General features: G+C 38.3%; 1 protein-coding gene across 9 annotated transcripts in view; it reads right to left on the bottom strand.

Moving 5' to 3' along the window:
• Positions 1-24853, bottom strand: part of LOC127435888 (A-kinase anchor protein 13-like) — a 150001-nt gene that overhangs the window by 69557 nt on the left and 55591 nt on the right. For all 9 annotated transcript variants that reach the window (XM_051689657.1, XM_051689660.1, XM_051689663.1 and 6 more), the window contains exons 5-8: positions 23708-23891; positions 15994-16186; positions 13352-15662; positions 11847-11920 (exon numbers count right to left, since the gene is read on the bottom strand). In XM_051689657.1, coding sequence (XP_051545617.1) covers positions 11847-11920; positions 13352-15662; positions 15994-16186; positions 23708-23891 — 2762 coding nt within the window. The remainder of the gene's footprint in view (positions 1-11846; positions 11921-13351; positions 15663-15993; positions 16187-23707; positions 23892-24853) is intronic.

Genomic DNA, 24853 nt, shown 5'->3' with positions numbered 1-24853 from the left:
CAGCACCTGCGTCTCTGTTTTTCCACCTACAGAGCGGTTTAACAGCCACTCAAATGTGGGTTTATTGTGGACTGCATATTAATATATCACCTTGCAAAAATGTGAGTATATATATGTTGATTTAAGGTGAAAAAAACTGAAGTCTGACTGTAAAATCTCAGGCAGTTTGGAGCAGTTGTACACATTTTAAAAGGCAATAATCAATTATTTTTAATTTAATATTTGAGGACCAGTGTTGGTGTGTAACTAAAAGTAATGATGCTATGAACGTAATCTTTTTAAAAGCTTGACAATAGCCCAGCCTTTCAAAATATTGTAGCTATTCCAGTCACAAGCTACTTCTTCCAACAAGTAGGGATGACAAAAGGGAAGTCCGATTCATGTCAGTTAATTGGTTGGTTTGTTTTAGCAAATCGGCTCAATCAGACAGTTTATTTGAATGAACTGGTACAAAAAATGAGTTCACCAATTCATGTGATGATCAATCAATGGTTGTTCACAAAAGTCCATGTGCATGATTGTACTTGTTCTTTTCTGTAAAAAAATAAATAAAATAAAAATAAAAAATAAAAAAAATATTTAAATACTGCTGTTTACCATGTTTTACATTCAGTATTTTTAGTTATGTAATGTAAAAAAAATTCATAAATGTTGTATCCATAAAGGTAGATTTTTAAAAAACTCCACCCAACTGCATGTTTTTAAAAGAGAGCTGTTCCAGTACTGTGATGCATTAAAAGCTCTTATGGAAAGAAACTGGTACTTTTATTCACCAGTGGCATTTAACTGTTCACAATGTGTAGTCAGGACATTAATAATATGAAAAATTACTATTACAATTTGAAAAATTGTTAACTTCTTAAACTACTTCAAAGCGTTCTCATAAAAAAATCTTCCACGTGCAGCAATGACAGCTTTGCAGATCCTTGGCATTCTAGCTGTCAGTTTGTCCAGATACTCAGGTGACATTTCACCCCACGCTTCCTGTAGCACTGGCCATAGATGTGGCGGTCTTGTCAGGCATCTCACGCACCTTACAGTCTAGCTGATCCCACAAAATCTCAATAGGGTTAAGATTCATAAAACATAAAACACAAATGTTTGTGTTTCTTTGCCCACTCTAACCTTTTCTTTTTGATTTTCTGTTTCAAATGTGCCTTTTTCTTTGCAGTTCAGGGCCTGCACCCCTGAGTCTTCTCTTTACTGTTGTACATGAAACTGGTGTTGAGCGGGTAGAATTCAATGAAGCTGTCAGCTGAGGACATGTGAGGTGTCTGTTTCTCAAACTAGAGACTCTGATGTACTTATCCTCTTGTTTAGCTGTACATCTGGCCTTCTACATCTCTTTCTGTCCTTGTTAGAGCCAGTTGTCCTTTGTCTTTGAAGACTGTAGTGTACACCTTTGTATTAAATCTTCAGTTTTTTGGCAATTTCAAGCATTGTATAGCCTTCATTCCTCCAAAAAAATGATTGACTGATGAGTTTCTAGAGAAAGCTGTTTTTTTTGTTTTGTTGTTGCTGCCATTTTTTGCCTAATATTGACCTTAAGACATGCCAATCTATTGCATACTATGGCAACTCAAAAACAAACACAAAGTTAAGCTTCATTTAACGAACCAAACAGCTTTCAGCTGTGTTTGATATAATGACAAGTGATTTTCTAGCACCAAATTAGCAATTTAGCATGATTACTCAAGGATAAGGTGTTGGAGTGATGGCTGCTGGAAATGGTGCCTGTCTAGATTTGATCAAAAATTAGTTTTTCAAATAGTGATGGTGGTATTTTTTTACATCAGTAATGTCCTGACTATATTTGTGATCAGCTGAATGCCACTTTGGTAAATTAAAAGTACCAATTTCCTTCCGAAAATCTGTACATTATTCCAAACCTTTGGCCGCCAGTGTGTGTGTATATATATATATATATAAAACCACAAATAATTGTTTAATATAATCACACTGTTTTGAAAGTATATCCATAATATTACTTTGATGTCATAATATCTGCTAAGAATGACTAATTATGCATAAAATTTGTCCATTAAAATGAAATATTTTTTGCATTAAATAATTGCTATTTTTAATCAACTTGTCTGCCCACATAATGATTCTCAGCCACATTGCCAGCTCACATCAGATGATGAAGAGCAGAAGGAAGCAGAAAAAGTGAATGGAGATAAAAACAGGCCATGATGCATGCTTGCACCAATCCACTTATCAAGAGCTTGTAATCGAGAGGTCGGACTGTGGAAGGCCCCTTTGCATGTCTGGCTGTGACCTTCAGTGATACAGTACCAGACCAGTCACCACCAGCCTACGTAACGGCATGTGAAAATCTCAAGTATACCCTAGCCTTAAGACACACCCAAGTGTTTTGTGAATTGGTCCACTTCAAAACATCAAAGCAAAATCTTGAATTGTTACGAAAATTAGGGCTTTAAAAGAGCAACGTCTAAAAAAACCAATGTCAATCCTTTTTTAACTTTAGTTTGACAACAAAAGTATGGGAAAGTAAACAGCAAAACTTCAATGCAAAATACTGAATTGTTACAAAATCCTGAAGTGCAACATGTCAAAGAGCCAGTGGAGAACACTGGCCAGAAATTGGAAAGCAGGCCTCGTCATTCCACATCCAAAACCGAACTCCACCCAAGCAAAGCAGCAAAGCTCTGGAGCCTGCATGAGGCTCTTACACACACCCCTTCAGTTCAATGTGAGCGAAAGACAACTTTGGCATCTCAACTACGCTCTCGGCAAACCTTAATCAATGCAATGTGACCACACACGAAACTGTCAGCTAGACAATTGACAAAATTTAGGGACAGGTCAAGACAAGTCATGCAAACCAACAATGACAACTCAGATGCTTGTCGATAAACATAATTTAAAACAAATATCAAGTGACTTTCAAAACAAACTCACAACAACAAAGGGTACAACTATTTTCATAAGTTGAAAAATCTTTCATACCTTTATCAAAACCACATCCACCGTTCTCTCGCCCTTTGCGCATAAGCTATACCTTCGCCGGTGCCGCTCGTACATCTTTTCAGGAGGTGAAATGTCTGAAAGGAGAAGAAAGCACTACTAGAGTCCAACATGAAGCCCGAGACTTGGAGTTCTCTGTCAAGCTAAAGGAAAAATGAGCAACTCGCTGCACATCTGCCTGGTGGACCAGCCCCATTCTCGCTCGCCCTCCCTTCTTCACACGCTCCTTTTCCCCTCCCTCTATTTCCATCGCTCCCTTTCCTTCCCACTCTCCTTTTTTCCTTCTCCATACACTCCCTTCCCTCTTTCTGTTACTGGCTTGCTTTCTGCTCCCACTATTTCCTATTTTTTGAACGGACTCACCCAATCGCAGTCGATATTTTCCATTCCCCCTCCTCTCTCAATCCCTCTCATCCCAACCGTTTCCATCCTTCTCAATTTTCGAACCATAAAAGCTTTACGTCTTTCCCATTATGCATCACAGTTTTCTTCTGAATTTTATATGGCCTTTGTTCAAACAAGCAGCAAAAATCTGATTATTTGGCATATCGGAGTCAACTTTTGAGTTGTTTGTAGTCTGAAGAGCAAAAATAAATAACAATAAATAATAAATAAAACTAAAACATGAAATTAATTTTTTACAAACCAGATCCAAATGTGGTTAAAATCACATTTTTGGAAATATGTTTCAGTCTGAGAAGTAAGGCTGGATTGCGTTATTTTGGGATATGACATGCACAAAGCGGTCTAAATTCTCTCATTTTTGCTCATATTTTCACCACATTGTTTTCACCATGTAATGAACGGTGACTGCGAGAATGAGTGGTTTTGAACACAGCATATGCATTAATGCGTAAATACTACAGTAATGATGCAAACGCTTTTGTTTTTGATGGCCGAAATATTAAGCACCAAATTTTTCAGTTTTCTGCAATCTCTTTCCACCTTGACAGCTACTCTCCTGACAATATAGATATACCAGATACTGATTTCATAACTTTTTAAAATGTCAGTGCAGACTGGAGTGAGTCCGTTCTGAAGATCGGATTTGAAATCAGATTTATGTGCAGTGTGAACAAAGCCTGTCAAGGAGAGCTCTCTGTTCTGATTTCACCCTTTAAACTGTTTGGAGAACAGTGGGGCGAGACTCCAGACTCCACCTAGCTTTGTGTCTGGCATCAGAGCAGTGAGATAAAGCTTTTCATCTAAGCATTCAAAGCTATCAAAAAGATTTTAAGATTTTGTCCAGCTAGAATACACTCTTGCCATGCGTTCCATTCTGGAAAAATCAGCCTCCGAAGGGGAGAACAATCGTGGCCGCCATGTTGAAGAGCCCTTCAAAATGAACGTTTCTGTAGGGTTCAACTGATGGACACTTTGCGGCCAAGCAGACCAGAACAAGACCAAATGTCATAAATCTGCAGGTATACCAGGTGTAGTCAATAAAACATGTGGCATCCCTTCATCTCTGTGGTTTATAAAAGCTTTTAATTATTAAAATGAAGTTAAAAAAATAAATAAAAGGGATTTCTGTTTAAAACTGGCTTTTGCTTGTGTTATTTGACTGTAAATTCACTTGATCTATTATTCTAATAAAGGAGTTGAAATGAATTAAGTATACATAGTGGCATTTTATTTATTTAATAACTGAACATATACATATGCATTTGCTTACTGGTAATTTTTTTATTAAAACGGTAACACTTTACAATAAGGTTCCATTTGTTTGTTTTTTTTTTTTTTTTTTTTTTTTATTTTCTCCCTTTTTCTCCCAATTTGGAGTGCCCAATTCCCAATGTGCTTTTAAGTCCTCGTGGTTGCGTAGTGATTCGCATCAGTCCAGGTGGCGGAGGACGAATCCCAGTTGCCTCCGTGTCTGAGACAGTCAACCCGCAAATCTTATCACGTGGCTTGTTGAGCGCGTTGCCACGGAGACATAGCGCGTGTGAGGCTTCACGCCATCCACCACAGCAACCACGCTCAACTCACCATGCACCCCACCCAGAACGAACCACATTATAGCGATCATGAGGAGGTTACCCCATGTGACTACCCTCCCTAGCAACTGGGCCAATTTGTTTGCTTAGGAGACCTGGCTGGAGTCAGTCAGCACTCCCTGGGATTCGATCTAGCGAACTCCATGGGTGGTAGCCAGCGTCTTTACCACTGAGTTACCCAGGCCCCCATAAGGTTCCATTTGTTAACATTAACAACATTAAGCCCAAAGTAAACTTCGGTCAGACGTGAAAGTTGAGCGTGACGCAAATCTCGTCATCAGCAGAATGCATGAGAAATGAACGTGCGCAGCCCGATTTTTCTAACCGCACGTCTTTGAACGCACAGAATGCACATGCTAGAGTTTGCACTAATTAGTGGGTCCACAAGGTGGCAAAACGTACACTGAGCCGTTGCTGTCACAAAGAAGTGCTAGGAGATGATGTAATCGCCACTAAACATCATGAGATGAAGGTAAAAACAACATCAGTGGATGTGCAAGTCAAGAGAGTGTGTGTAAGGAGGTCTGGAGATACCTGCATTTGTATAACTAAAGTCTGAAAGAATATAAAGATACCTTTATGGGTCTAAACTCCTGAAGAGAAATAGTCCAGTGTCTCATTGCATTTGTAGCGCACGTGCGCCAACCGCCTGTGTATGCGCGCACAGATAAAGGCAGTACACTTTGACAGGCTCGCATTTGACTGTACGCAGATGCTTAACGTTGGCATCAAAATGGAAGTATACTTTGGCTTTAGTAAACATGTACTGACAATGAACAATACTTTTACAGCATCTTGGTTAATGTTAGTTTCAACATGTACTAATTAGCGCTTTAAATCAATTAAATTATTTAATCGCGATTAATCACATACATTTTCGTTGTTAATCACAATTAATCGCGTTTTTAATTAACCAGTGTTTTTGCTGGTTTATGCTTTATTAATGGTAAATGTGTTATTAGCAATTATGAAAAATTAACATTTTAAACTTTAATTCATCGCATACGTTAACGCGTTAATTTTGACAGCTCTACTACTAATACAATTTTAAAATCAAAAGTTGTATTAGTTAACATTATTTAATGCACTATGTACTAACAGGAACTAACAATGAGCAATTGTACTGTATTTTTATTAACTAACATTTACTAAGATTAATAACTGCTGTAAAATTATACTGTTCATTGTTTGGTTTTGAAACCAAATACATTAATGTTAATGAATGGAACCTTATTGTAAAGTGTTACAATTAAAATAATTAAACTAATATTTAAACATGAAGCTTACAATTTTTCAAGTCTAAAAGTTTTACAGCCTTTCTTTTTGATTTGCATTCTGATAGTAGTTAATAGTGAGGCAAAATTACTGATTAGGTGGTGTTCATTCGCTCAAGACTTGTGTGACGGTAACAGCAGCTCCTATGGCATGGAAAGGTTAAATGCATTCCGAATGTCTGATATTTTTTAGCCCTACACCCTTAAAGGAACGCACTCTTGATCTACACTTTTTACAATCCAAAAGATAATTTGCATTTATGTGCAACATATCCCTCACATATCCGTGCATCTGCATGGAACCATCAACAGACTAACAGCTGGAGCCATGGCAACCATTTCAAACAGCAGAAATGACGCAAGGCCAGACCTCAGGCTTGATGGGATTCACTGGGGTTTCATGCAATTGAGCCGATCCGAGGAACTCTGCTCCAACTTGTGAAAGCTGCCAAATTAGCTGGGGCTCATTCTGCACAGAAAAATGATTGTAAAAAATAATTTCACATGGAGTCAGGTGGACATGTGAATATCACATCATTACAAAGTGGAGGGAAACCCCCATTTAACCTTTATGGTTGCTACTAAACACAAGAAATCATTGCGCAACACACCAATTATAGATTCATAAACATTGTAAGCACTGTAATAGTACAGACTGAACACTACAAAAGGGGTGGTACCATCATGAAAGGTGAAACCTGTACTGACCCAATGGAAGCATGAGGAATTGCAATGTTTTTCCACATTTACCTGGGAGTTTGCATCCACCATATAAAAAGGGTGATATATATAGTTTTTCACAAAAAGGTACTCAAATCACACATGCACAAAGGCACATCAAAATAATACACAACTGTAGACAGTAACCACACCTTGACAACAACAACAGCAAAACAACATCTTTAATTCAAGTATTTAGATATATTTTCCATTTTTAGCATCAAGATCTTGTACAATGGGAGAAACATTCACAGAAAACTCTGTAGGTCATCAATAGGCCTGGTGCAATAAATGCAATCTTTACAATGTGTTTTGTGTTTGCGTGTGATTATCCAGTGGGGGAGGGGAGTGCTGAAACAAGAGTTCTTGCGCTTGCATTAGCGCTTAACAACGAAAGTTCTCACGTGAAAACCTGTGCAAATGTGAAAATCTCTCTAATATAGTGCTCATGAACCCACAATGTCAAGATTTTCCCAGAAATATTACTTAAATTTAGGGTTGTTTCTCACCAAAACTTATTGTATGCCTTCAGAAGACTTGGAATATTACACAGAAGTCACATAGGTTTCTTTTATGCTACTGTCGGGTCCTTTTTAAGCCTCTGAGTCGATATCAACTTACATTGCATTGAAAAGATGGACCACGATATTCATTAAAATATCTCTTTTTGGGTTACGCATAAGAAAGTAATATGGGTTTGAAAAGACACGAGGGTAGGTCAATTATGACAAAATTTTGATATTTTTGGGTGAACTATCACTTTAAGGATTTTTATTTCTCAGGGGCGGCTTGTGTGCTTTAATAGTTTAGACGATTAGAGAAAGAGGAACTCTTCAGGGGTTTCCCAAAAGAAAGAAATGTTAAGAAAGGCAGATTTTCTCAACTTTTAAGTTGCATGACTACAGTCCTCATAAGCTATAGCTGCTGGCAATGTTTTAAGTCTGTCTCTCTCTCTCTCTCTAACACACATGTAGACATAACTAGACATCTTTAGTGCACATCTGGAAGGCGTTATTTCATATACTCACACAAGAGGGAGCCAGAGAGCACAAGACACTACACAAGAACCAAGCTGAAAACAAGCAAATGAACCATGATTCAAAAAAGTGTCTGCTGAATAACATTTTTCCTCATTTAAGCATCATTTATGTTTAAACTGACATCTTTGGAATTTAGATATTTAGAATTTTAGTCTCTTGCAAATTACATTTACCTCCTTTGAAAAATACAGCATATTCAAAAAAGCTACTTAAAGGAGTACTCAGTAATTGTTTCCTCATTAAAAAAAAGTTTAACTCCTAAAGACATGAATTGTAATTTGCAATATATGTAGGAAATCATGACCACTCACATTAAAATGAAGACTCCAGTCATATCAGTAACCTTATAAAAAACATTTTATTCTACATGGAGAAGGTCCGTACATGGGGGCTGCCATGTTAGAATCACATGACCAGCCGAATACTACTCGCTTAATCTCAGTAACCATCCAGTTATTTGACACTTTCGCTCACTGATTAAAGTAATCATGGCTGACTGTGAATACAAAATTTCTACAATGGCATCTGAAAATGAAAACTATTGATTTTAAATTATGCTGCATCCAAGCCGCTGTCAGTGTAAGTCCAAGATGACACAAAGACAAAAGTTACTGAGTGCACCATTAAGTATCACGCTGCTCCCTGTTGGAAGCAACAGTATTTGGAGTTAATTCATTAACCAACTCCAGAGGTAGCAAACATGTAAAGAACGAACCCCCATCTGACGAGACACAGAAAAAAACATGATTCAGTCAAGTAATTTGTTAATGGAACAAATTAGATTTGAATTATGGAATCTTGGGTACACTGAACATTTCCAATCTGCCTCCATAATTTAGAAGCATTTCATTAAATGAAAACAAGAGAGAAAATGTTAAATATCACAGCAAAACGTATCTAAAACTTTCATTTTTCAAACGCAAGTGTGATGTGTGCCACACTTTTAGGGCAATTCAATAAAAATAAAAAAAAGACACAAACAACTAGATTTGTAACATTTGCCTGTGCAAAACTCCACAATGCGATTGCTAATTAGCCTAGTCAAAAGAGGCAGCCTTTAAATTTAAATTATATTTTGGTCCCTTAATATGGCTCGTGTCTCTCCATCAATGTAGGAGTATGGGAGTTTTACATCCATTTTTTTGTCCGTCAAGCTAAAAATTGTATTGCTTGGAAAAATAACAGCACACCTCTAATATGCCACTCTATTTGAGGTATCATTCATGCCTGTAGCACAAACAGTGCTGGACGAGTCGCGTCAAAGTTTAATACTGCATTTAGTAAGCAACACTATTGATAACCAGGAGATTGAAAAGGTTTGGTTTGTGTCTAATGAAGTTATTGATATCAGTAATGTTAGAGGTTGCAAATTAATCTTCTTTTGAGGGGTCATTTAGGTTTTTCTTCTGGTTTGAGTAGCGTTTTAAATAGCAAAGTAAGCTCTGTTAATCTATGCTGAGATGCTCTGTGAATGTGGCCTTTAGTCTTATCTCAAGAGGCTATTAAGATAGAATGTTCCACAGTGTAATTTCTTTTAAATGCTGACAATGTAGATACATGGCCTCATGATGCAGTCCAAGTCTGCATGACAGACTGCAAATAAGTGTCAAAGTAGCCAGTTTTAAGAGGCAAACTAGAGAGGAAAAGCTAGTTTGACAAGAGTCAATAGTTGGGTTAAATATTATTTTTTTCTGTTTAAGTTCAAACACAGCTAAGATCTCAATCGAAAGCAACACTGTAAGACAAGAAAAAGGCTGAAGGGGGTTCAATGCTTGAAATTAGGTGTTACAGCTTCTATTTTAATCCAATTACAGACAAACCTTCAATAGATGCCTCCTCAGAGTTAAAGAATCCTCAAATATTACATCAAGACACAAAGGTGAAATATGTAAATTTTTTAGATGTTTTTTTTTTTTTTAGATGTTACACTATGCAACTTTTGACCTCTAGCGATTGGAGCATAAAACTGCAAGTTAATTGCGGAGGAACATTGCTTTGGTAATTACGTGAGTCGTCTCTGCTCTTCTGCGTGGATTAATCTGATGGTTTGAGGCGTACCGATGTACCCTTTCTTATAACTATACAAAACATAAAATGTAGATTATCACACTGATCAAAGTGAAACATATCTAGCTCAAGAGATAGTCTCTAGTTGGCTAATTAGATAGATGAAGACGTAGCTAGTTCGCCGACCCATAAAGTTTATATTTTCCACTGTCCTTCTTCGAAAATGAAATCAAGCACTGCAGTACCACAACCAATAATAAAATGCCCCATTAGAGTGGCAAATGCTATCTATCAAACTACCGTGCTAATATTAGCTACCGAGCTAACTATCAGTCCAATTAACTATCTTACCTGTCAAGCTAAAAAAAAAAAAAAAAGCCATCTCTGGGTCGGTTTTAAGTCCTTTCAGATCTCGGAGTTGTCGCCACCTCTGAAAAGCCAAGCTGATGTTGATTCATGTTTTATTACGGGCTCTGTCACTTTCCCATTTTGCTTTCAGACTCTTCTCGTTTCTAGGTTTCTTTATTTTTACAACGGGTGATTTTTGAATGATCCATGGTCAGTATTGCTCATTTGCTTTGGCTACAAGCTTTCAGCATCAAGCTACTACCACACCTTCCATCGCACCATACACGCTCTATAGTAGCCGGACCTTCTTTTCTTTATTTACGGACAAAGTAAACATGCACGGACGAATGACCAAAGTATGCAATTTCCTATGAAATCCATTCCAACAGCTCTAAAATATAAATCATTATTATAGGCTAACCATAGTGAATCAGGGTAAGGCAAAACACAGTTTGGAAGACGGATTTTTGGTGTACTCGCTTATTAATGAAATTGTTCATTTCTAACAACAACAAAAACAACAAAAAAATCATATACGGTGTAGCTTTAAAATACTATCAGCATTTCTGTTCGTAGCTACTAGTGACAGAGATTGCAGAATTCAATTTCGAAGTGTGAAATTCATTTTTAATTTCCATGCTGTACAGTTGTGCTAGAGTACACTGTAGCCAAACCACAGGGAATGCTAGCTGGAACATGCTAACAAAGGTTAGCATACAAATTTCCATTACTTTTGATGCCAAGGCTTTGAGTTTAAACTGAACACCAGCTGTGCATCTTTAATCTCCTTAACAATACATTTAGATCATCGGCCTATCAGATGGTTCAAAAACCAAACTGAGAAGAACAGGATGAAGCCAAAATAATATGGATTCCCACAGGAAGAGAACTCAAAATAAACAAATGAAGGTAGCGGTATGGAAGATTATGCAGCCAAAAGGCTGAACTTCTGTCTTTCAGCGAAGATTGATATCTCACTTTAATCACCATTCCTGGCCCGCTAAACGCCCTTGATGTCAAATCTTCATTTCCTCCCTCTCAGCTTTCTAGCCAAATATCATCCCTCGACACACAACTGGGAGAAAAAAAAAGGTGTTAGGGAGGTGATGTCATCTTTCCAACATGAGAAAGACACAAATAACCACAGTGTGAGCTGCAGGGTGGCAATGTTCCCATATCTGCCCATTTTGACCCTACAAGAAACAGTTCAGCAGTTGCAACTCAAACCTGCATCAGAGCACTGAGGTACTTTCAGCAACCAGGCAGAGAAATTAGATTTACGACAGAAGGTCAGGTACAAATCATCCCTCAATTTCTGTTCGGTGGAGCCTTTCGGGAAACTACTAGCTTCCTAACTACTGAGAAAGGAGGGTGGCTGGGGGCAAACACTGTGAATCATACAATAAGGTCCAAGATGTTAATGATTTATTTACTGGAGGGCAGGTTGGGGAAAGTAGCCAAAGAGTACTCACCACTTCGGAATTCTCTATGTCTGCTGAGGAGTCTTGGTGTCCGTCCACTGTATCCCCTGCTAAAGTGCCATCTTCTATGAGTGAAAATTAAGGGAAAAGACATTTATAAAGCTAATGCTGTTTTATAAAGCGGAGGAACTTTTATTTCGAGTTAAACATAACTGCACTGCAATTCTTAAGTGATGGACTGATGGGTTTTTCAATGACAGATATAATAGAAATAAAGCCTACACATTTAATGATAGCAAAAATAAATGTTATTTAACACAAGATATACTCAAATTGCTTAAAAATGTGAAAGCGGAAAGCAGGAGACAAACTCAAAACAGCCAAATATCCTGAAACGGCCTTGGCAGTATACAAATCTACCTATGATATTGTCACCCTTGGAGACTAATCCAGCTTTAGATAATGTCGCTAGATTTAATGTACATAGGAATGATTATATACAGTTTCAGAGACATTCATTATTTTGACTCATTTCAAACTTCTATAAAAATCAATATGCCTTCAACATTACTTATTAACTCTCTTCTGACTCACATCCCAAGAGTGAACATTTCAGTACAGTAGATTATTAGTTTACAGAGAAATGAGCAAATGATGATAAACCAGTTACTGCTCACCAGTCGGTTAACTCCTTACGCTTACAGCATTTGATATTGAGAAAAGGAAGCAGCTTATTCCTGCTTTCCAAATGAGGTCAGTAGCTCCATTACCGTGATATAAATAACACATACAGTGAGCAGCTATTAGTAGAACAATGCAAAATCCTCATTCATGTGGGAAAGAGCTGGGCGTCTACCTCTTAAAAAAAAGTTCACAAGTCAGTATTTTGGCTGTATTCATTCTATGTTGTGAAGAGACATTAATATCACTGGGTTGCCACAGTGTGCTGCAAATACATTTTACCCTTCACAAATACTGCCTATTAACTTGGTTACCTGAACGACAAAGAAGTCTTTTCCCATCCTGGTGGAGGCCTAATCCCCCGATTGCTCAAAACAAAATAGCTTTGTTTCAACTGACATAACTCACATAAAACTTTGCCTGAACTCTGCTAAAAATAACATCATAGACAAAAACTGAATAAACATTGACCTAAATTATAACCATAGAATATAAATCGCATTGTAAACACAACTGTATTACTACATACAATAGTATGTCTAGGAATATAATACAGTGTAATAAATTAGTCTCAGCTATGAATAGTCTGATTGGAATTACATGACAAATAAGCTCTTATTAGCAGCAGCACAAGATTCCGGATAAGTTCAAGCAGCTGTCACTTGTTCATACGATGACAGTTAGAAAGCAGAAAGCATAGCGCATAGAACTATGCTATGGGTTCCATTTTCAAATTCATTAACAACAATGTAGACACCTTTGGCATTAATATCAGCTTGATCCCTAAGGACTTAAATATCATAACCTTGTCCAAAAATAATCATGTTTGTTATTTTAGGATGGCACGCACCAATATGGTAAACAAAATGACTTACCTGTCATTGGTTTTACATGTGGTTCTTCAGTATGCTGCTCAACTATTTCTTTTTGCTCCATTGAACAGTCTTGAGTATTTTCGTGTAATCCATTTAGACTCTCAGCTGTGTCTGAAGGTTGCGATTCCACAGACAAACCATTGTCTACATCCACAGGGGAAGTGTGTTCCAAATCCTGGGGCAATCCACTATTAATATCCGTAAGGGAAGTGACCTCAATACTTGAGGATAAGGCATTGAGAGGGTCAGATATGGAGGAGTTCTCTAACTCCAGAGCTGAACCACCGGTGGTCTCTATAGATGAGGCCACCCCATCTTCTGTGACAGCGGTCTCCCTCACATCGGTAGGGGTGTCAACACATGTTTCCCTACCAGAGATCCAAACCTCATCAGTCAATGGAATTTTGCAAGGTCTACTATTTCTGCTTTCTGTTAGAGGTGCAGCACAAGAAAAATCTTCAATTAGGTCGTCCGAACATCCTGTGGTTGGCTCTGATGGTGTGTTCACACTCTCCTTGGAGGATTCTGGAAGCTCAATCTGTGCTGTGGATTCTGCGTCATCATTGTGTGTGATTTTCGACTGATCAGGGAGATCGCTGATTTTTTCCTGTGAAGTGGAGTCAATTTCCTTTTCCTTTAGCAGTTCCTCCTGAGCTATATAATTTTTTTCATGTTGCCCTTTCAACGCAGAAACTTTGGAAGCTGGAATTGATGATTCTCCTGGGACATCTCCAGATTGTTCCTCAGGAACCAGTCTTGATGAAAAGTCTGACACAACTGTTTTAGGCATCTCTTCATTATCTAACTGTGTTCCTATGATAACGTTCTCACTAGAAAGTTTAGAAAACAGTATTGCAGACACATCCTGTTGCACATAATTTTTAATCAAGGCTTTGGAGTCAACAGGGTAAGAAGAGTCATCAGAGGGTTTTGATTTTTCATCCATTTCCGAGTCAGTAATGTCCTCTGTAATTGATATCTCACAGGTACCCCCTTTACTGATCTCTTCAGGGTTCTGCATTGTCTCACTAGGGGCTACTACTGATTTTCTTTCCTCAGACCCTTCATTCTGACAAGGCAATACCTCCACATTGATGCCATCGGAATCCCCTGCTTTCTCACAGATGACACAGGAGTCGTTTAACAAAACCTCCTGACATTCAGATACGGTTTCTGAAGATGACATGACATTGTGAGATTGTTGTGAACCCTCTATATTCTGAAAAAAAGGCTCCACAGTTGGTTCTTCAAGAAATGTCTCGGGAACAGGTGAAAGTCCTTGCCGGAGCTTATGAATAGGTCCTGGTGCCATGTTTGGATGAAGACTTATAGAATCCAAAAGGTCACCCTCTGAAATGCTAAATCCAGAGTTCTGCTTTATGCTAATGTCACCAGCTACCAGACCAGAAACTGACTCAGTGTTGCCTTTGGTGTTCTCGCTGAGATTTCCTGTCTCTGTCTCCATGCAAACACATGGCTCGTCACCACCATCACAAATAACAGTTTCACTGTTTCGTACAGACGAGGCAACCTCAGAATTAAACTCAATTACAGTAACTTTAGATTCATCTGTTCCCACAGAGGCATCAGCAGCCAGCTTGTACTCGATCTCATCGTTATGCTGACCGTTAATCTCCGAATCATGGCAAGAAAGTCCTGGGGAGTTTGAGCCCATTTCCTGGCTGCTGCTCGTCTCCTCTTCCCTTTCCTCTGGTAAGTCCCCTCTACGAAAAATATCTGTACTCCCTTCATTATCCTCCTCTGTTTGTGAAGGTTGACTCGTTTCCGTGGGGAGGGGACCCTGAGACTGTGTATGGCCCATGTCTTGGACCTCTGGGTTGCCAGATTGAGCTTTATGGTCCGTTTCAGTCTCTGAACCCCTCTGGCAAGCCTCTAGCTCTTCTTGGTTTCCCTTATCAGCCCCCCACTTGGCACTGATTACGCAGAGCTCTCTATCAGCTTCCTCCCACTGGTTTCCACAGGAAGGGGCACTGAAAGCCACAGAATCACCCTTTGCCCACCACTGCGCACAGTCAGCCTTATCTGATGGCTTCCCAATATCCTCTATAGCCAGGCTGTCAGGCTCCACCTCCCCGTCCTGTGATTGGACATGGTCTCCAGTCCCGTTCTGAAAAGGGCACAATTCATCTTCTACAGAGCTGCTTGAAACCAATTCACTGGTTTGTTGTTGTTCAACCCTAGATTCCTGATGCTCAAAGTCCAATGAGTTGGACTCAGCAGGCTCTGAACCATCACTTGAGTCTCTTTTAAGAATCAACAGGGCTGGGCTGCATTGTATTGGAGGATCTTCCTGAATCAACAAAGATCAAAAACAGCTATTAAATAAAGCAATACGCATCAATACAGCCCTCATTAAAACTGACATTTAACATTCACCCAGAGAGAGCGGATGAAGGGTGTTTGCATAAAGAGAACAGAAGAGACAGAGAAGAAACAGTCTAGTCAGTGATCTGCTTTTAGTCATTTCCTCTAGTCATAGATAGCTAGCTCCTGCAGAGTTTTAGCACAAAATCAAGCATCCTTGCTGAGTGCATACAGCTGGAAATCCTAAAGTGGCAGAGCGAGAAAATTAATCCAAGCTACTGCCACAGATGCCTCCAAAATGTGCGGCAATGACTCACCTTGTTCATCTGATGTGACTGAATAAGGTGTTGGAGGTCTTCCACATCACGCCGCAGACTAGGTGGGGGACTCCCTGGCACGTCCTCTAGCGTCAGGGTGTAGGTGTTTAGCTTAGGGTAGTGTCGCAGAACTCTTTCTCCTGGGTAACGCCACTTGGACGTCTTTGTCTCTAACTCCGGCAAGTTCTCAACCCTGCCCAAACACAAACATAGCAAACTTTGAGAACGCCCTTGTCTTGAGGCACTGAATCAGCAGGGACACACCCAGCACACCTACTGAGGATGTGAGGTAATTCAAAATAATGATTCTGTGTTGAGCTATTGAACACAGAGGATAACAACGCGTGAAAAATCACTCGCTCATCAATTAAACAACTTGACTTAGTTTAAAACAGGTTTGTATCTGTCATACGAGACACTGAGCTCAGAGAACAGGAATTTCAATGTTGCTTTAGACAAAGATATAACAAAATAGACCAACTTTGCTAAACCTGTTCTGCTTTCTCTTTCTTATGTTAACAGAGGAAAACAGCATGTCATCTGTCACTATCTTAGTTTGTGTGGTATTTTAAATATTGCACATTGTATTGTATATTGCATTGTTCAGCGTATGGATCCTCTTCACAGACTCTGATGACGTGTTTCGCAGAGTATATCTACAGTAGCTTATAACTTTTAGATATTTTCAATATTTTAATTAGTCTAAATTTATTTTAAAATTATAGCTTTAGACTTTGTGTTAATTACCCTGGCATTAGGTTAAAGAAATTCTCTCTCTTCTGACTGCCATAATCCATCATTTTTCTTTTAGAGTAAATCAGAATGCATTTATAGTATTTGCCGTGGTCTCCTATTCACCACTACAGAAGTTTGCACTGCGATAGTTAATTTTGCATTCCAAACCCGGAAATGTAAAAAAGGTCCACTGATCAGCTATTTTGTTTATTGTATTGTTTGCACTTTGCATACTTGAACATTCATACCCAGTTTTATGTTTGTCTTAAAGCTGTACAAGAATTTCCACTGCTCCAGTCATGTGACAACATTCTATTCTACTCTATTCTATATTACATTTAAAGAACTTAAATCAAAGTTCCTCGTGGCAGTTACAACATGTCAAAAAACTGTCAACAGAATCACAGTGGGAAGAAGTTTGTACTGTACAGTTGTAATGCGTGTTGACATTACAAGTGCTGGTACATTAATAAGGTGGAATCACCATTGTCAGTCCCTGACACTTATGGAAAGAAAACAGAGGTTGAAGTCATGCCACTTCTGTCAAGATAGAATGAAGATCCACAAAGCTACAGGCTTTCAAAAGATAAAATGTGTATGTGTGTGTGGGTGGCTCAGAGATTGTCTCCAGGGATGATGCATTGGTGAGAACGGGGACTGTTTTCATCTGTTCTGTATCTATGGTCCAAAAGGGTATCCTTAGCAACCTGGTGACATCACTCACAGGAAACTAAAGAGTGCAGAGTGAAAAGGAGAAGCTCTTAAGTTCTTGTGGACATGAGTGTAATATTTTAAGCAGCCTGAGCATTATCCAGTCATATGTACAGATACGATGACAGAGTTGACACGTAATTACAATTATCTGTTGTTTATTTTTATTTAGGCCTTTGTGCTATGCTCGCTTTCAGATGGCTTATTACAGCCATGATACAGGACTTTATTAGCTCTAGAAAAACATGGTCTGTGCATGCACTTCACATCACTGGGTAGATTAAGATTTACAATAAAACAACAAAAAGTTGTTTATGTTTAAAATAAAACAACTTTGCCTGCTTAATGAGACTTTTGGTCTAATCCAGCCCTCAATTTAAAATTTGTTTTTAAATTGCTCTACATTATCATTATCACGTAGTTTATGAAATATTTTAATTATTTTTGAAAAAGGATTTGTGTGTATTTATGTGTGTATATATATATATATATATACATATATATATATATACATATATATATACAATTGTACATACATACAATTATTAAAATGCAATGAGCAAATTTGTTTCACTCAGAGGCCAAACTGTAGTGAGTATAAGTGTATGAAATTCCCACTTACATGCATAAATATATTAAACAGGAGTGTCTTTTTGTCACTTTTTCTTATTACTTACTGAAACATATATATAACGTACAATGGCATATCGTAAGTTACAACATGTCAAAAAGCTGTCAACAGAATCACAGAGGGAAGAAGGTTGTACTGTACAGTTGTAATGCATGTTAACATTACAAGTACTGGTACATTACTAAGGTGGAATCACCATTGTCAGGCCCTGACACTTATGGGAAGCAAATCGAGGCTAACGTCATGCCACTTCTGTCAAGATAGAATGGAGATCCACAAAGCGGCTTTCAAAAGATAAAATGTGTATGTGTGTGTGTGTGTGGGCGGCTCAGAGATTGTCCCCAGGGACGATGCACTGGTGAGAACGGAGACTGTTTTCACCAGCTCTGTATCTAAGGTCCACAAGGGTATCCATAGCAACCTGGTGACATCACTCACAGGAAACTAAAGAGTGCAGAATGAAAAGGAGAAGCTCTTAAGGTCTTGCGGACATGAGTGGAATATTTTAGACAACCTGAGCATTATCCAGTTATGAGAGAAACTGAACTCTTAGATACTAGAGAGCTGATAAATCTTTCAATAATAAATACAATCATGACTACACAAGAGAGTACTTACAGCAGACTATCCTGATTCAAATGAGCCCAAATACAACATATGATAAGTAGATCTTGAAATATTCCTCAAAGAGTGTACATTGAAAGATTATGCACAAAAGAGCACTCAACACACATTGTGTGTGTGTGTGTGTGTGTGTGTGTGTGTCTGTCTGAGGATTTTGAGTGTGCAAACACACATCGACATACTGTATGTGCTCATCTAAAGGATTGGGATGCTCCTGAACACTTAACATTCTGTATTTTGTAGTCTAGTGCCTCTAATCCATTCATTTTCAATGGCCGGTCATTTCTGACCGGGAACACAACAGGTGTAACAAAGTGAAATAAAACCAAAAGAAAAGTAAAGAAAATCATTAAATTAATTTTTGGTGTGTTTTCAGATACTATGTGTGAACAAATTCGAGGAATTTTATTCCAATTGGTTTAATTAAAAAGAAAATTCTTAAAAAAAAAAAAAACCTAACCCCTTGTGGACAAAAGGTCAATGACAACGTGTGTTCAGTGAACTTTACCTTTTTTCCTGGGCAATAATGAAAATGCTGAATTGCTTTTTTGTAGCCAAAACTTCAAATGTATGTGGCTATACTTTTATGATTTATGATTTTTTTTAATCCACCTAATCTGAGAAATATTTACAGGAGTAAAATGTGTAACAACTAGCACTGGTCAAACCAAGGACTATTTAGAATCTGTTGATGTGTGTAATAGACAATGTCTTGGTGCGCTCGATATTTATATTTTGTTATTTAGCTTTAATGTAATTTATGAATTCAAGAATACGCATTAAAAGTCTTATAATGTTAGCAAAACAGTATAGCAAAATGATTAATTTGTGGCCTCTTTGAAAATGTAACTGTATTGCAAATTCAGGGGCATATATAATTTGATAGTGACTTAGATAAGGTAAATAGTATTTGTTGCTTTAAAACTTGGTATCTTAATCCACAAGAACTATGCATAGGCGCTTACTTTTGGTGTTGCCACATCTCAGAGTCTACAACATGCCAACCCCTTGCCACCCCATTCATAATTTTCTTTGAAAACCCCAGATGGTCACTCTTTTATAACTTTATTTTCATAAATGTACTGATTTTATTGTTTTGTATTATCTTATAAAATAGTTATATCTAAAAATCTAGCCTTAAGTTTAAGGAATTAAAAAAAAAAAAAAAAAAAAAAACACAACACAATGCCATAACAGAAGTGCAAAGCATAGTAGAGAAACCACCAACGAAATACCCAAAGCTTTTGATGGAAGATTTGAGGCAATGTGTAAGAATGTGCTGTGGTTTAGTAAAATTGTTTTAAATGAGGCACTAAACCAGAGCACTTAACGGCCTTCTGTAACACACCCTTCAATCCAGTGAGCACAGATCACACACTAGCTCTGGCCCTGGTCTGTCCTCTATCTATCTTTCAGCGATCATATTTCAGTGACTTAACCAAAGCAGGAGAGCCAGTGACAAGGACATCAGTTTGGGTGACACAGCTAACAGGAAATGGTTCCTCAAGTGTCACAGCCAGAACATCTCTCTTAAGTTTTTCAAATGGACAGCAAATGTGAAAGTTTGTGAAAATATATCCTTAATATAAAAAAAACTACGAAAGACTAAGTTACAGTGATTTTATGACAGTTAAGCTCAAAACACAGTGCCACAATACTAAAGTGTCATGGGTGGCTGCCAGGGCATTCCTATGTGCTTGCTAAGGAGTTCTGGGTGGTTTTTCGCACATTGCTATGTTGTTCCTAAGGTGGTCTTTAGGGTGAGGATGACATTCTGGTCCCTAGATATGGTGTGGGTCCCTCCAATGTAAGTCTATGATATTGTGTCACCTGTTTTACTATCCACTAAGTCAGGGGTGGGGAACCCTTCTCCTGGTGGGCCACTGTCCTGCAGAGTTTAGCTCCAACCCTAATCAAACACACCTGCCCTTAATTTTTTCAAGTAATCCTGGAGACCATGATTAGTTTCCTCCTGTTTGTCTGATTAGGGTTAGAGCTAAACTCTGCAGGACAGTGGCCCTCCAGGAACAGGGTTCCCCACCATTGCACTAAGTGAAGATCCAAAGTCTGATCCCTTAGAAAAGTAATAGCACACCTCTCCTAAGCAAGCCACATGATTTTAGGCATCCTTCCTGTCTGTAGCGCAAACAGTACAAGATGAGTTAAGTGCCAAAGTTTATTATTAAAGTTTTTGAAAAAACTCTAACCCTCAGCCAGATCAAACATGGAACGAAATAAGAATTGGAGCAAATCGAGCACTGTGGCCCTGTGCAATGCCCTCTCCCAGACAGATCTAAGAAATACACTTGTGAAAAGGTGACACTTGTTTGACACATACATAGACTGTCACTATTTTATAATAGTCACACAGGGAATTGGTATGGAACCAATCCCATTCAGGGTTGCCAGTCACAGAAAGTGAGAGCACTGGCTGGAAGAAGATGAAAAAGGTAAACGTCTCTGCTACACATTCAGGTATAGCCATTTTACTGCGCAAATCTTGAGACAGGATCTTGCTGGTTTGAAACAGGTTTCATGCAAACTGCATGCAAACTGGCTTGCTTTGAAAAGGAAGACTGGAAAAGCATTTGTGGTTTTAACTGTTTACAAAGCGCTCAGAGCCACATGGCCTGTCCTTGTGCTGTGCTCTTATCTCTGCCCCACCCCCGCATTTCAACAAATTCTCACCCCCAGAATTTCCACTAAATATCACCATTCTCATTAAAAACATTCTGCAGTAATATAATCCATTGGCCTATTCATCCAAATATCACAAAATTGTATGAGATTAAGGGTAATATGTTATTTTCTTTTTTTTTATGTTAAATATTTTCTCCTTTCTCCAATCCAGCTTAATATGAGGGGACAACTACAGTACAAGTAAGCCATTTGTGCACTGATTTCTCCAAAACGTGTTAAAAAATTATGGCTCTGTGATACTATCAAAACTAGGGCTGTGAATCGATTAAAACATTTTAACTAATCAGTTTTCAGCAATTAAATCGCAATTAATCATGGTACATGGAACATTAAAATCTAATCATAAATACAGTTACTTTATACTTAAAAGTCTAAAATAACTCGCAAGAAATTGGTTAGCCATCATTTATTTTAATTATTTAAATATAAACATGTTAAAATGTTCAGTTAATAGGACACATTTTTAGATGTATAATATAATTTAGATGTGAATCTTTGATTCAAGTATACAGTATGCATGCATGCCATAAAATCAATGGACATGCTCTAATTAAAAGTTCGGCAAAATCTTCTAGTGTTTTCCAATGGACATTTTTTTTTAATAATAGGATCAAATGGGCAGATTCAATTCATAAGCTTTATTGGCAAGATAAACTTAAAGGATTAGTTCACCCATAAATGATAATTCTCACATGATTTGCTCATCTTTAAGCCATCCTAGATGTGCATGTCTTTCCTTCTTCAGCAGAACCGAAATGAAGATTTTATAAGCACATTTCAGCTCTATATGGCCATACAATGCAAGTGAATGGGTGCCATCAGTCTGCTGGCTGTTTGACGGTCCAAAAGGCAAATTTTGGAAGCATAAAAGTAATCCACATGACTCCAGTCGATCAATGAATGTCTTCTGAAGCAAATTGATAGGTTTGTATAAGAAATGAATCGATAATTAAAACATTTTTAACTTTAAACCATTACTTCCGGCCAGCGCTGGGATGCTGTTTGAAATTGCCTAACTTCATTCCTCTGTTGTAAATAAAGCGCACACTTCCGACTTCTCGCGTGAACACGTCATCATGCTTGCGTCATATGACAGCTCTGTGATGCGTCGACTGATAACAGGAAGCATTCTTTAAGTTAATAAAAAATTTTAATTATCGATTTATTTATTTTACACAAATATGCCTTTTGGACCGTCAAACATTTAGCAGCTTGATGGCACTCAATCACTTGCATTGTATGGACATACAGAGCTGAAATGTGCTTATAAAAATCTTCATTTCAGTTCTGCTGAAGAAAGACATACACATCTGTGATGGCTTAAAGGTGAGTAAATCATGAAAGAATTTTAATTTTTGGGTGAACTATTCCTTTAAGTGTACATTTCCAATGGTGACACTATTCGTGCAAGCATAAAACAAATTGAAGGCTCAATTTTAATTTGCTGAAGTTTAAAATCTCAAAACTATTATTTTCACTGGCTGCCATCAAGTCTCTATTAGGCACATGCTGGGTCTCTCTCATGTGGTTTCAATTTTGACATTGCTGAGTGAGCGTTTTAGGGTGATACAAAAAAATACATCAGCTTGCCCGTATCTCTTCCACACCTGGCTCACGACTTGCGGGTGAAGTCTCCTTTCTGGGATTATGTCCGAGACATGCGTCGCACGTAATGAATAAGCATGCACTGCTCCACACAATCTGTTTCTGTGCAAGGATGTGCAGTCGAGACAAGCGTGTTCCTTCTCTATATGTATATATGCCAATTTTAGCTACTGAAAGTGGGAAAAAACGGACATTACTGATTGCAGAAATGCACGTGTTAAATTTCTCAGCCCAAATCAAAACATTATCTGTTTGTTTGAGCATCCCAACCAGCCTGACATAGCAACACTGGCTTGACCAATTGCATGAGTTTGGGGCAGGATGATATGTTTTTTGACCAATCGAAGATGAAAGAAGTGTTTGTAAACAGTAATTTTTGTTATTCCGTTTGCTGACATCGGTCGCACCAAAATTACACAATTCTACCGTGGGGGGATACAATCGATTAGGCTGTTTTTGTTTAAGGGATTTAAAGGTCACAATGTGCTTCAAAACAGCCTGTCTGATCAAGTCAGCCACCTACAACAACCCTTTAAATGTTTTTAATATTGTTAGAATTCATAATTGGTCATTTGTAGGGACTAAATGAGGACAATCATGTTGTATAGACCAGCGGATCCTTTTTCTTGTTTGTATAACCTATGCACAGTTGTTACACAATGGTTATGTCAGTGGGACAAAGCATGTCAGTGGGGCATCAGAACTTACTCTGTTAGAAGCTTCTGGAGTCGTAAGTGGCCACTCTTCTGGGCGACCCTGGCTGGTGTTAAACCCTGTTTGTTGGGGAGTCGTAGAGCCTCTCTTCCCCCGGGTTGCTGGAGGAGAAAGAGTGCTACCTTGCGTAGCCCACGTTCCGCCGCAAAGTGCAGAAGGGTGTCTTGTGGACCAGGTTCTATAGAAAAGTAAAATAAAATCCAGTTAATTATCAGGTTCTCCAATGTTCAAACAAATCCATCTTCTACCATGATGACAAATTGTCCTTTAAACAAGCAGAAAATCATTTAGTAAATAATAAGCAGACATAATATGCTGCTTACACTTACTGCTCCAAGCCGGCTTCAGAGCTGAAAGACCCACTTCCTGCAACTGCAGGACCAATGAGAGCAGCCAAAACTCGAACTAGACCCACCCCCAAATTCCCTATTACTCTTGTCAACAGAATCTCCTGACAAACTTGTGCAAACATTATTTCAATAGATCATTTACAACAAGGACAGAGAATTCAGACCAAGTAAGGTCCTCTGGAGTGAAAGACATGATCATACTTGAAGGAGTTTATCATAAAAACGGAGATTACAGAGTGCTGTCTTAGAAAGTTCTGGGAGCTTGAATAAGCCTCTCTGTGAAAGCAATAGAGACAGAGGAAGGCTTGTTCTTGCTGGTTAATGAGAGGCTGAGAATGAGACTGCCCTCGTTTAATCGGCCCACTGACGATCCAACAACCAATTTGAAGCCCTGAGCAGAAAAAAGGGAACTGTGGTGAGGCATAATCTGCCACTGGAAAGAACAGCAGATCAGGATCAATAGACAGTGTTTGGAGACACAACAGGCAGGAACTTCAATATGGACATGACACTACACTACATTGAAAATACTGGAGTCAAGTAACCATATTTGACCGTTTCATCTGAAACATTGCTTTTTATTACTATGCAGTAATGATGCATGATACAGTATTCCCAGTGGCACAGTAGTAGTGGTCAATCAATATGGAATTTTCAAAAGCATTTGTTGATAATCTAGAGAGTAGCTGAGGGCCAATTACTGCTGATATATACGTATCTATACATCATAAAACAGATATACAGATATTATCTATTATCATCTATCTACTAATATACAGGGTTCCAACCC

Source organism: Myxocyprinus asiaticus, chromosome 46, assembly GCF_019703515.2.
Source record: "Myxocyprinus asiaticus isolate MX2 ecotype Aquarium Trade chromosome 46, UBuf_Myxa_2, whole genome shotgun sequence".
NCBI classification, from domain to species: Eukaryota; Metazoa; Chordata; class Actinopteri; order Cypriniformes; family Catostomidae; genus Myxocyprinus; species Myxocyprinus asiaticus.
This window is presented reverse-complemented; position numbering and strand designations above follow the sequence as displayed.